Genomic DNA, 14,129 nt, shown 5'->3' on the forward strand with positions numbered 1-14,129 from the left:
AACAACTAACAGTGGAAATCAAAACATGTATTTATACATTAAGAGTGCTCAGTAAGATCATTACTCTATGAGAATTTTTTTTTTCATTAACTCATTTTCGTAGTTGCACTTCTAACTAAAGAAGCACTTTAAATTCGTACACAATAAGAATTTCGCTGCCACATCCCCTTTGTCAGTGTTTTTGTTTAAAACTTGCTCTTTGCTTAACCCATCTTGCCTTAAGTGAGATGAATTTGAATGCCCAATGTGAATAATGATTTAAAAGTGCAGCCCCAGGTCTGTGAGAGAATTAAAACGTTTAAATGGGGTTTGCATTTCCAATGACTGCCACTTCAAGTACTTGGATGGCAGTGCTTAATAATCACTGAAAGGCAGAGTGCTGTTGGGGGCAGAGTGCTGTTGGGGGCAGAGTGCTGTTGGGGGCAGAGTGCTGTTGGGGGCAGAGTGCTGTTGGGGGCAGAGTGCTGTTGGGGGCAGAGTGCTGTTGGGGGCAGAGTGCTGTTGGGGGCAGAGTGCTGTTGGGGGCAGAGTGCTGTTGAGTGCTGTGTGCTGTTGAGTGCTGTGTGCTGTTGAGTGCTGTGTGCTGTTGAGTGCTGTGTGCTGTTGAGTGCTGTGTGCTGTTGAGTGCTGTGTGCTGTTGAGTGCTGATGAGTGCTGTGTGCTGTTGAGGGCAGAGTGCTGTTGGGGGCAGAGTGCTGTTGGGGGCAGAGTGCTGTTGGGGGCAGAGTGCTGTTGGGTGCAGAGTGCTGTTGAGTGCAGAGTGGCTGTGAGTGCTGTGTGCTGTTGAGTGCTGTGTGCTGTTGAGTGCTGTGTGCTGTTGAGTGCTGTGTGCTGTTGAGTGCTGTGTGCTGTTGAGTGCTGATGAGTGCTGTGTGCTGTTGAGGGCAGAGTGCTGTTGGGGGCAGAGTGCTGTTGGGGGCAGAGTGCTGTTGGGGGCAGAGTGCTGTTGGGTGCAGAGTGCTGTTGGGTGCAGAGTGCTGTTGAGTGCAGAGTGCTGTTGAGTGCAGAGTGCTGTTGAGTGCAGAGTGCTGTTGAGTGCAGAGTGCTGTTGAGTGCAGAGTGCTGTTGAGTGCAGAGTGCTGTTGAGTGCAGAGTGCTGTTGGGGGCAGAGTGCAGTTGGGGGCAGAGTGCAGTTGGGGGCAGAGTGCAGTTGGGGGCAGAGTGCAGTTGGGGGCAGAGTGCTGTTGGGGGCAGAGTGCTGTTGAGTGCAGAGTGCTGTTGAGTGCAGAGTGCTGTTGAGTGCAGAGTGCTGTTGAGTGCAGAGTGCTGTTGAGTGCAGAGTGCTGTTGAGTGCAGAGTGCTGTTGAGTGCAGAGTGCTGTTGAGTGCAGAGTGCTGTTGAGTGCAGAGTGCTGTTGAGTGCAGAGTGCTGTTGAGTGCAGAGTGCTGTTGAGTGCAGAGTGCTGTTGAGTGCAGAGTGCTGTTGAGTGCAGAGTGCAGAATGCTGTTGAGGGCAGAGTGCAGAGTGCTGTTGAGGGCAGAGTGCAGAATGCTGTTGAGGGCAGAGTGCTGTTGCGGACAGAGTGCTGTTGAGGGCAGAGTGCTGTTGAGTGCAGTGCTGTGTGCTGTTGAGGGCAGAGTGCTGTGTGCTGTTGAGGGCAGAGTGCTGTGTGCTGTTGAGGGCAGAGTGCTGTGTGCTGTTGAGGGCAGAGTGCTGTGTGCTGTTGAGGGCAGAGTGCTGTGTGCTGTTGAGGGCAGAGTGCTGTGTGCTGTTGAGGGCAGAGTGCTGTGTGCTGTTGAGGGCAGAGTGCTGTGTGCTGTTGAGGGCAGAGTGCTGTGTGCTGTTGAGGGCAGAGTGCTGTGTGCTGTTGAGGGCAGAGTGCTGTGTGCTGTTGAGGGCAGAGTGCTGTGTGCTGTTGAGGGCAGAGTGCTGTGTGCTTTTGAGGGCAGAGTGCTGTGTGCTGTTGAGGGCAGAGTGCTGTGTGCTGTTGAGGGCAGAGTGCTGTTGAGGGCAGAGTGCTGTTGAGGGCAGAGTGCTGTTGAGGGCAGAGTGCTGTTGAGTGCTGTGTGCTGCTGAGTGTGTGACTATGCAGGGTGACATTGGGAGTGTGCGGGTGAGCAGTGTGTGAATGTTACGGGGCAGTGTGTGAGTGTGCAGAAAACACCACACACACATACACCACACACACATAATGCACACACAAACCACACACCTCAGTCTCTCAACACCACACACTTGTCAGCACTCAACACAACACACTCACCACCACACTCACTCCCCAGGCTCACCCCCACAGACTCACCAGCACACACTCACCAGCACACAGAAAACAACACACACAACACACCCCCAGCCGTCAATGAATGCTTTCACCATGCACAAACACCAACAGCCATCATCCATCTGTGCACGCTTTTACCAAGCACACACCCACCAGCCGTCAGTGCACCCTTCCACCAGGCACACACACCTCCAGCCAGCAGTGCACTTTTCCACCAAGCAATCGCAGTATGGTACACTTTACTTTTAAACATATTCATATAAAGCACAGCATGCCACCATTGGTAAAATTACAATTCAACTAACATACTTCCACTACACACCACATGCACACACTCCATAACACATGGCAAAAAGACATTGGCATTTACAATGCCATTAGCTCAAACTCAAATAAATCCGAGCCCGATTGCATTTCTAATGCTTGTTGTATTTAGTTATAATATGGTGTTTTTGTCCCTTCATGCTATTAAAAAATTATTGTCATGTTCTAATTATATTTGAGTTGCCCTAAGTTTTTGCAATTTCTCCTCACTAGTGATGTCAGTTTGCTTTGGCAGATGCTCATCCCATGCACTCAAATGAGAGGATGTATTTTCCACCACCATGACCCTCTGCAGTGATGTCATAAGTACATGCCTGATGCTATCTTTGTAGAGTATGACCTCCTTGTGCATATACTAGTCTCCAGTGATGATGCTTTGGAGGCGTTTAGGTGCCTGTCAGTCTGACACGTGGAAGCATGCAGTCTCTAAAGCATGGACTCTGCCCTATTGGCATCCTGGGGTGGGTGTCGAGACTTGTGCTGGTGGGAAATCAGTGCTGGTTGCACATTTGAAAATCGGATGCTTGGGAATCTTGGTGACTTGACAGCACACATTTTGCCTTATTTTGCAGGCACAGTCTTCCTGAAGCATAGGGCCGAGCTGGAGGACGTCTACAAAGAGTACTGCCAGAACCACGAGGAAGCAATAGCTTTGCTCGAGGCTTACGAAAAAGATGACAAAATCCAGAACCACATCCTGGAGTACCTCGAGATCTTGAAGTATGAGCATTATTTTATGGCAACAGTTCTCTGCTTTTCCTAGCTTGTTCTTGTATCACTAGGTCTCGTCTGAGACAGCGCGAGACATTTAGTAAGTGGCTTTTAAAAATGCCACCAGAGGCTTTTGCTTGCCTCCAGCTTGTGTTCACGAGCGCGTACACAGCTGCCATCTGTGTTTTTATTGCTGTATTCAGGCTCCTCTGCTTGCACTACCCCCTCCCTTTCCCCCTCCTTCCTGGTCCGCTTAATTTGTGTCTTCTATGGCTGTGAATGCTCCTCTGCTCGCACTCCCCCCCCCCCCTCCCTTCTCCCCCTCCGTCAGTTTCATTTGTGTCTTCTATCTCTGTGACTGCTCCTGCTTCCACCAGGCACACACACCACCAGCCGTCCGTGCACGCTTCCACCAGGCACACGCACCACCAGCCGTTCGTGCACGCTTCCACCAGGCACACACACCACCAGCTGCCAGTGCACGCTTCCACCAGGCACACACACCACCAGCCGTCAGTGCACGCTTCCACCAGGCACACACACCACCAGCCGTCAGTGCACGCTTCCACCAGGCACACACACCACCAGACGTCTGTGCATGCTTCCACCAGGCACACACACCACCAGCCGTCAGTGCACGCTTCCACCAGGCACACACACCACCAGCCGTCCGTGCACGCTTCCACCAGGCGCACACACACCACCAGCCGTCAGTGAACGCTTCCACCAGGCACACACACCACCAGCCGTCAGTGCATGTTTCCACCAGGTGTTGCAGGGATTCTGCTCAGACGCAGAACTGTGCACAGAGACCCAGGACATCAGTGAATTGTGGTGGACCAAAAAATTCACCTCAGTACCTAGAACCCCTAACCGACTAGCATTGTTGTCACATTAGCTCTTCGTCCTATAGCAAAGGTACCATTGATTAGACAACCCACAACATGCAACTTAGGTTACTCTCAGGAATGGTGGGAATCAAGAACACTATTTCGTTATATTCTCATACCAATCCACAACATGGGTGAAGAAAGAGACACGATAAGTTTAAAATATTTATTTTAACGTCGTGCTCTAAGATGCAGTATTTTTGCGAGCATAAGCAGACATATGATTAAAAATAATACGATCAGCATTGTTACAACTCCATAAAACGCAAAAGGAGAAATCCTTTTATAATGATGGTGGTAACAGGTTATATAGTACCTAGTATGTCACCCTCCCTAGCTAGGAACTATGTTTATAAAATATAGTAGGTCTCTTAGGCTTGAATAGGTGACCCCATACCTCCAAGATCAGCAGATGTGAATCACATCAGGATCTGCAATAGCTCTGTCTCTCTGGAAACTGGCTTCCTTTCAGAGAGTCTAAATCATGCATGCAGTGCGATATTGAAGATGCCAGGATTCCAGATAGCTGAAGCTGCGTGCATGTTATGTGTAGTGCATGAGACGATCAGCCCGAACAACACCGAACATTGTTTTGATAACCTTGGAGGCTTCAGCACTCATTGTGCAGACTAAGGTCGAGATGTAAGTCTAGGGACGTTGAAAACAAGCCATTCTCATGTGAAGCAATTCGCGTAGCCTAACTTGCAACAACAGTTACATATAGTGTTGTGTGCAAAAGCAGCAAAAAGGTAAAATGGCGTTTAAACTTGTAATACACACTTGTAAGTTGCGCCTGAACCAGGCTTTTTCTCATTTGCAAAGTTCAGCGCATGTGCACAGCTGGGCAGCCCCCACACCCCCGGGAATGACTGCTTCCTACAACCAGAATGGAAACAACATTCAGAGCATTGAAAACAAGTTCATTTGATGCAAAGAACTGTTAACAAAAAAACCATGTCCAGTTATTGTAGATCTGGCAACTTAACAAAACAGCAACAAAAAACAAACAAGCATTGGCATAGCCAATAGGTCTCGCTTTTTGTCGAGACCTATTGGCTATGCCAATATTTCTTGTGCATCTGCGCTGTTAGCCTTACCCTAATGTTTGATCCCCATCCTTTGTTTTTCATTCTTGTTCTCTCTATGTTATCATTTGAAATCTCAAAGGCTTTTAAAAAATCACAGAAGATTAAATAATAGCAATGTGACAGGGACTTTGTAAGATGGAAAGGAGCTGTATCTAAGCTGAGACTCCTCACAGGCCAGAGAAGCCTTTTAAACAGGACGAAGCACAGTCCCACACTGAGCAAGATTGTTGGGCACTAGGAGTGAGCCAGAGAAATGTTTTGTAGTGACTAGCCATAACATTCAGGAGGAAAGCAATATTCAGTTTTTGGCAGCTATCCTTCCTGGCAGTTCAGTATCCCTGTGAATTACGTTAAGGTGAAAGTGCAGTTGGCCACGTATAGTGCCTGGGTGATCTGCAACTGAGTTTGCCTCCGCCCCCCAAAAAAAAAACCTTTAAAAGGCTGTTAACGTCATCACTTCTGCTACGTGTAGCCCATCTATGGTTTCTTGTCACTGTTGGTTGGAGATGTGGATTTAGGCTATTCTGTACGCACTGCTTCGCAGCTTAGACGTTCTTTAGACATTTTAGTTCTACAGTACCCAAAGTACCTATACAAGCAACACAGAAAGTTCCTCTGCGAAGGGAAGGGATTCGCCAGGAGGATGGTAGATATTATGTAGGCGAATAGCTGGGGCACCCTGAATTTTAAGTCCTGCTCCGAGGTATTCAAAGCTGGTAGTGTCAGAGTTCTTAACAAGCGAGAGTTGCAGTTAGTTTTTAAAGATGGCTAGACCACCTCCAATTCTATCTAGTCTATCTTTTCTGAGTATGGAGTAACCGGGGGACGGGGGGGGGGGGGAGTAGGTCAAGGATAGATGTAGATTGGACATTGAGCCAAGGTTCCGTAAGAAAGGCAATGTCAATGTCTTCACTGAGGATGGTTTCAGCTATTTCAGTCACATGCCGGACAGCTGAGCGACAGTTGAGGGGTTTCGGGTTTATTATGGTAGGACGGCATGATTGGATTGCGGTAAGTTGTGTTGTAGGTCTAGGGGCGACTGGGGAGGAAGGGATTCTACTTGTCCAGAGGATCACAGAAATGCTAAAGTGGGGGTGGGAGATTCAATTGGATAGTTAGGGAGGTAAGAATTACAAAGGTCAAGGAGGTCTGAAGGGGAGAGATGGCTCGAGGCACGGTTGCCTGTGGGAACAGTTGCAGTGGGGGAAGGTTCTCCACTGTTGAAGGTTCGAGGTGTTTTGCAGTCGGCTTGGGGGGGATCGCACGGTTTAGGAGGATTTCAGAGCAGAGGGAGTTAAAATCTTTCCTGAGTTGCGAGAGTTCGGACGACAAGGTAAGATCTTTCCTGAGCTGGGAGAGTTCAGACGACAAGGTAAGGAGATAGCTTTCGATGTTAGACAGAGTCTGTGTTAAAGGAGTGATAGGGACTGAGGGAGAGAAGGTGGTAGAGAGAAGAGTGGAATCCAAGTTGTCCGGGGAGAGCGGTCTGTGGAGGGTGTAGGTTGGGGGGTGGGTGGAGAGGCGTTCCCATGTTGGTGGACGAAGCGAGGTCCTTGTAGTCAGAATGGGAGTGCATGGAGTCATAATCGGTGTTCTGAGATGGTAAGGGTTCTTGAGGGGAGAGAGGGGACATACCATCCTGGCTAGGTAGGGGGCAGTTTGGAGAAGGTGAAATTGGTACGGACAGTCAAATAATAGGAATATCGGGAGGAGGGGGCTGGAAGTGAGGTAGGGGGTGTGCCTAGTGGTGGGTGGAGAGAAGTCATTAGAGAGAAAGGGTTTGGAAGACTGGGCATGCTGCTGAGGTGTCCCGATGAGGAAGGGTTGCTAACGAGGGGGGGGGTAATTGGAGGATTGGGTTTGAGACGTCGCACGCAGTATAGGTGCCTGTAGGGTGAGGGGTTGGGGACACGGAAGGGAATGGTGAGAGTGCGTCAATCTGTTGAGAGGGTGAAGTGTTAGGAGGTGGGATGGATAGTAGGTAGGATAAGGTGCATAAACTTTACGGTTTGGTCAAACGGTATTCTTGAAGTCTGCTTGATCCAAGTTTTTCAAATATCCTATTTAATTTCCATATCCATAGCATGGATTTACCAACTGAAACTTGCCTAAATTTCAATCCTTCATACTACATCAGTTTCTTGCTTCCCTCAAAGTTTTCTTTGCACATAATGTGTTCCCAATTATTCCTTAGCACTATATGCAAAGGGTTTAAGCCTAGAAAGGCATGTCAAGGAACATTTACACCCCTCATTCAAATGAGAGATTGCCGCCTCCAACTAACTGCTTTTATAGTTGTAACATTAAAAACATTATTTTAAGCATATCACCTTATTCATCATAGATGTGAAATTCTTTTGATCCTTTGTAAGTTTGTTCACCTGACTCCTACACATAATAAGTACATAGATTCGGAGAATTTCTTCACTAAAGTGTTCGTAAGATTGTGACTGTTGCAGAAACGTTTGATAAATATTGCCTAAAATGAATAAAATAAACTTTCTTGTCATCCATGCCTACAGTGCACAAAGACTCCCTTTTAACATTTGTTGTACTTCAAAGCATGATTGTGGAGCTGCTTTCACCCAGCTGCTTTACCTGGTTTCTTATCATAGCTGAAAGGGCTCAAAGGTTTAACCAGCAGTATCCGTTCTACAAGTCTTTGTGAACTGAAAGTTCTGAGGAGACCTTGCTAAGCTTTCTTGTTTTATTGATCTTTAGAAACCATAGAAAGGGAAGGAACTCAGTAGTTTGCTTAAACACATTAACTATTTATGTTCGCCAGAATCCCATAGTTTTTTTGTTTGTTTTGGCTCTCTGTTTGGAAATTGTTAGTTCTCCACAGTAGCGCCTGGAGGGTGTCATCTATTCTCAACTGAAATTCCTTCCTCTGTCATATCATCAAGATGCACGCCTCCTTGTAGACGAGGCAAAACCATGATTCATAAACATTTGGTAAAGTATCTGGGCTGTTCAAAGCATAGGGGAATTATATGGATTGTTGTACACCCTCCCTGCTCAAACCATTTCCTACAAAAATTACAACACACCTCTGCAGTTGGTTGCCAGACATATTGGAATTACCATTAATGCATATGGTTGCATTGGATGGTGAATCCTCACTCACCCTAGTGTGGCATACTTCATCATTGGGTTTCCCACTAGCATTTGCAAGCTCCCAAGGGGGCTGTTGTCCTCCGATCGTCCCATAACTTAGTCGGGGAAATCAGTTATTAGGTGGGGGTTAGGTCTTGTTAGATCCATGTATGTATGCTGAGAATGTATTTATGTTGCCTCCCCATAAACTGATGAAAATCCCGTGGCCAAGAAACAGACCCTCCTTTTCTTGTCTTCATTGTCCAGTCAGACGGCATTCATTAATGGTGATCCCGTTAAGAATTTGGTAACTGCTTCTAGGAGGGTTGTATTTTTTTTAATGTCTAAAGTATCCAGACTCCCTCATGACAATACTTGCACTTTGAGAATTACATTTACTGCTACCCCTCATTACCTCAGATCTGAGACATCCTTTTGGATAGGGACTTCCTGCTTGAAGACCCATCCTTGTGAGCAGTATAATAGGTGAATATTGCACCAACCACATACTGCCATTGAGAAGTTGTGCGGTTACCTACAGGTGGATGGCTAATGGCACTTGCATAGCAAGCTATATGTTGCCATTCTTTAGGCTCTGGTCTAAAATAAAAGTCCTCAAGAGGCTACATACTCTTAGTTTTTTGCATCTTAAAAGTTCTCCAGACCGAAGCATGCGTTGCGGATTTGCAGTAGTTCATACGTTTTGTGAGATAAATAGTTCATTCAGTGTTGTTTTTCTACGTATGACTTGTAATCTGATACTGTTAAAATCTTCTTCTAATCAAATCCTTATTTCTTTTCATGTCATGTCTCCTTTACTCCAGGAGTATGTACCGTGAGTGGTAAGTATTCATAATCTTATCTGTCATTCCACTTGTCAAATAAAATATCGGGAAATTAGAACCCAAAGTAGTTATTGTTGCTATAGTGGGATCCACAGTACAACTCAAAGAAGGATAGGAAGGTCTGCACTCTGGACAGTGGGTTCTGAGGTAACAGTGAGACTTTACAGTGGTTTCAAAACTTGTGAAGCAGCCAAAATGTATGAATCCAGCTTTGCTTTACTGCACAAGAGAGTGGTCGATGTACAAAAGCTCCTACAGGTGCGCAAAACAAACACAAATAGAGCACAGTGTTTTAGTGCCCTGCTCAGTGTGCTTAGACTCTTGTTTCTATTTGCAGGTACACAGTCTTATTGTTCTGTAGGTATAATCCAGATCTCACGGGTGACCTGTTCTCAGGACACCCCCGCGCCGCACGGCCCCCCAGCTGTGTGTATGCCCCCCGCTGCTGCTCACAGTCACGATCTGCCGTTTTGCCTGTTTTGCTTGTTTTTCCCTAGCTCGTTTGCTGGGACTGCCTCACTGTTTTCCCCTGCTGTATCACTGTAATTTTGTGCATTGTTTCCTGTTTTGCCTGTCTCCCCTGGTTAGCCCCGCTCCCCGCTGCCGTGATCTCGCGGCCCCGCCCCCATGATCTCGCGGCCCCGCCCCCATGATCTCGCGGCCCCGCCCCCTTTTTTTCCGTGTCCTCCCCGCTCCCGCCTCCCAGCTGCTCCTCCCTCCCACTTGTCCTTAAATGGAGACCGCGCGGACGCGCAGCGGGAGCGCCGATTGTGCGCCGAAGGCGCGCCAAAGGCAAGCCCGTCCGCACCTGGACCGCGCACAGCGCCAGGACCCCTGGCCCCCGACGATGCCTGCCCACATGACAGACCTACGACGCCGCCTCCCTCCACGCACTCAACGCCGGCCGAACCCCCGCCTGCTACCGAGCCACCCCGAAACGCACCCACGGACCCTTCACCTGCCAAGCCTGCAAATTCACCTGCCTCCTGGCCTGCACCGCACCCACCAAGCCGAGCACCAACAACAGCCACCTCAAGTGCATCCTGCTCAACACCCGCTCCGTCCACAGACACGCCATCGAACTTTGGAACCTGCTCGACACAACTTCACCAGACGTCGCCTTCCTCACAGAAACCTGGATGAACGCCTCCTCTGCACCCGACATCGCCATCGCCATCACCATCCCAGACGGATACAAGATCACCCGGAGGGACCGCGTCAACCAGACTGGAGAAGGCATCGCCATCGTACACAAGAACACCATCCGCATCACGACCGACTCCAACGACACCTTCTCCGCCGCCGAGCACTTCCCCTTCCAGATACACACCGACCCAAAGACGACCCTCAGAGGCACACTCGTATACAGACCCCCGGGACCACGCACACAATTCAGCGAAGACATCACGGACTTCATCAGCCCGCACGCCCTCCCCTCCGCTGACTACATCCTCCTAGGGGACCTCAACTTCCACCTGGAGAACAACAAGGACCGCAACACCGCCGCCCTGCTGGACAACCTCGCCAACCTCGGACTCAAGCAACTGGTCAACACCCCCACCCACTACGCCGGCCACACGCTTGATCCCGTCTTCTCATCCAGCAAGCACATCACCTTCAGCCACTCCACCGGACTTCACTGGACCGACCACAGCTGCGTCCACTTCAGCTTCCGAAGAACCACGACCCATCACCACCCGCAACAGGTTCCTCACAGGAGCTGGAGCAAGATCACCGCCGAGCAGCTCACCACCTCCCTCAGCCAGAACCCACCCGCCAGCACAACGGACCCCAACGAAGCAGCCCGAAACTTCACACAGTGGCTGACCGCCTGCGCAGACGACCTTGCGCCACTGAAGAACCCTCCCAGCAGACCCAGAAGCAAGAAAGCCACCTGGTTCACAGACAAACTCAAGGACTCCAAGAAGAACTGCCGCACCCTCGAGAAAGCCTGGCTCCTCGACCAGACTACAGACAACATGACCGCCCTCAAACAAGCCACCCGCAAGCACCACCAGCTTATCCGCACCACCAAGAAGAAATCACTGAAGGACCGACTGGAAAACAACGCCCACGACAGCAAGGAACTCTTCAGCATCGTCAAGGAGTTCTCCAACCCCAGCACCGGCAACAACGACATCACTCCTTCACAAGACCTCTGCGACTCTCTCGCCTCGTTCTTCCACCGCAAGATCGCCGACATCCCCAACAGCTTCGGCGCACCATCCACGCACCCAACCACCGAACCAGCGCACCCAACCGCCACCCTCCGCACCTGGACCACGGTGACCACCGAAGACACAGCCCGCACGATGAACACCATCCACTCCGGATCTCCAACCGACCCCTGCCCCCATCACGTCTTCAACAAGGCCGACTCCATCATCGCACCCCAACTCCGGGACATCACCAACATCTCCTTCAACACGGCCACCTTCCCGGAGAGCTGGAAGCATGCCGAGCTCCGCGCCCTACTAAAGAAACCAACAGCGGACCCCACCGACCTCAAGAACTTCCGCCCCATCTCGCTCCTCCCTTTTCCTGCCAAAGTCATTGAGAAGACCGTCAACAGACAGTTTGCCGCCTTCCTCGAGACGAACGGATCCCTCGCAGTCCGGTTTCCGAGCCAACCACAGCACCGAGACCGTCCTCATCGCAGCCACCGACGACATCAGAACCCTGCTTGACAACGGGGAAACGGCGGCCCTCATCCTCCTGGACCGCTCTGCAGCATTTGACACTGTCTGCCACCGCACCCTAGTGCAACGCCTCAGCAACACAGGTATCCAAGAGAAGGCACTGGAGTGGATCATCTCGTTCCTCGCCGGAAGAACACAGAGAGTCCGCCTCCCCCCGTTCCGTTCCGAGGCCACCGAAGTCATCTGCGGCGTACCGCAAGGATCATCACTCAGCCCCACCCTCTTCAACGTCTACATGAGACCTCTTGCAGCCATCGCACGCCAACACAACCTCAACATCATCTCCTACGCCGACGACACCCAACTGACCCTCTCCCTCACCAGAGACCCCGCCACCGCCAGAACTAGCCTACACGAAGGGATGAAAGACGTCGCCGAGTGGATGAAGAACAGCCGCCTGAAACTGAACTCAGCAGACAAGACGGAAGTCCTCATCCTCGGACCATCGCCCTCTGCCTGGGACGACTCCTGGTGTCCCCCCGCCCTGGGCACCACTCCCAAGCCAACAGACCACGCACGCAACCTGGGCTTCATCCTGGACTCCTCCCTCTCGATGACCAGACAAGTCACGCCGTCTCCTCATCATGCTTCAACACCCTACGATTGCTCCGCAAGATCTTCCGATGGATCCCGACCGAAACCAGGAAGACGGTCACCCAGGCACTCGTCACAAGCCGACTGGACTACGGGAACACCCTCTACGCCGGAAACACAGCCAAGCTACAGAAAAGACTCCCAACACATCCAGAACGCCTCCGCCCGACTCATCCTGGACATCCCCCGACGCAGCCACATCTCCGGCCACCTGAGGGACCTGCACTGGCTCCCGGTCAGCAAGAGAATCACGTTCAGACTCCTCACCCACGCACACAAGTCTCTCCACGACCTGGGCCCCAAGTACCTCAACGACCGACTGACCTTCTACACGCCCACCCGCCAGCTACGTTCTACAAACCTCGCCCTCGCCGCCGTTCCACGCATCCGAAGAGCCACCGCCGGAGGAAGATCCTTCTCCTACCTGGCGGCCAAGACATTGAACTCCCTCCCCACCCACCTTCGGCTGACCCAGGACCATCTCGCCTTCAGGAGACAACTCAAGGCCTGGCTGTTCGAGCAATAGCGGACCCCTTCCCCCAAGCGCCTTGAGACCCTTCCGGGTGAGTAGTGCGCTATACAAATGTTGTGATTGATTGATTGAAAGTGCTGTGCATTTCTACCTGGTGGTGTAGGTAATTGCGCAGAAAAGCACAGAGGCAGCTTCTGGGTGATGGAAAGGTGCAGTTACAGAATGAAAGCAAAGGGTCCACGACTACTGCACTGCTACTGCTGTATATAAATCATGTTTGTGTGAGAATGTTTATTCTACAGTGAGGTGCCTTGGCCCGACTAGCGACACTGCCAAGGAAAGTAGATAGTATGTGAAGGGTAGTGAAGCATAGCAGACTTTCAGAGTGGCGACTCTTCTATCCAACCACAAGAGCGTCCAGTCACTGGAGTGTCACAATATCACCCTATCATCCGGCACACACTCTCTTACCTATGACACTTAACCTTTTCTGTTTAGGGGATAGGGTAATCATTAGCACCAATTCAAACCTATTCTGTTTAGGGGATGGGGTAATCCTTAGCACCAATTAACATCCAGGTTATACATACTCCTTTCGCCTGGTATGGCTTAAAATCCAGTTCTCTGACGCCCTCACTAATGCCCAAAAATCAACGATGTTAGCCCCTACGCCCCCCCACACACACATTGATGCATATATTTGGATGAACACTGGGACCTGCTGCAGTGGGTACATTGATTGTTTTAATGTTTTATTAATCCTCTCCTACAGGGGTGGTACAAACTACATTAATCTGGGATCCTTCCTCATCAAACCCGTCCAGAGGGTTATGCGGTACCCGCTTCTTCTTATGGAGCTTCTTAATGCAACTCCAGAGTCTCATCCTGACAAAGCTCCACTCACTGAAGCTGTCCTTGTTGTGAAAGAGATCAATGTCAACATCAACGAGTACAAACGGCGGAAAGACCTAGGTAAGCAAGACGGGGCCTGTTCTCTCCTCTGCACGGGGTTCTCTGCTTGAAAAGGGTTCTAACTAGATGTACTTATGCAGAAATGCATTTTCTTCTAAATCGTGGGCAAACTTCCCACCAGTACATTAGGGCCAGTAGCAAGAGGCTTTTTGGAACGCAGGTCAGAGTGCTGCCTTCTGTACCAAGGTAGATGTAATATGACCGTCTCAGTTGAACA

General features: G+C 50.2%; 1 protein-coding gene across 2 annotated transcripts in view; it reads left to right on the top strand.

Moving 5' to 3' along the window:
• The window catches only part of DNMBP (dynamin binding protein), a 534,728-nt gene that overhangs the window by 428,849 nt on the left and 91,750 nt on the right, over positions 1 to 14,129 (top strand). For both annotated transcript variants that reach the window (XM_078643534.1, XM_078643535.1), the window contains 3 exons: positions 3,118 to 3,265; positions 9,155 to 9,172; positions 13,713 to 13,912. In XM_078643534.1, the coding sequence (XP_078499660.1) occupies positions 3,118 to 3,265; positions 9,155 to 9,172; positions 13,713 to 13,912 (366 nt within the window). The remainder of the gene's footprint in view (positions 1 to 3,117; positions 3,266 to 9,154; positions 9,173 to 13,712; positions 13,913 to 14,129) is intronic.

This window comes from Lissotriton helveticus, chromosome 5_1, assembly GCF_964261635.1.
Source record: "Lissotriton helveticus chromosome 5_1, aLisHel1.1, whole genome shotgun sequence".
NCBI classification, from domain to species: Eukaryota; Metazoa; Chordata; class Amphibia; order Caudata; family Salamandridae; genus Lissotriton; species Lissotriton helveticus.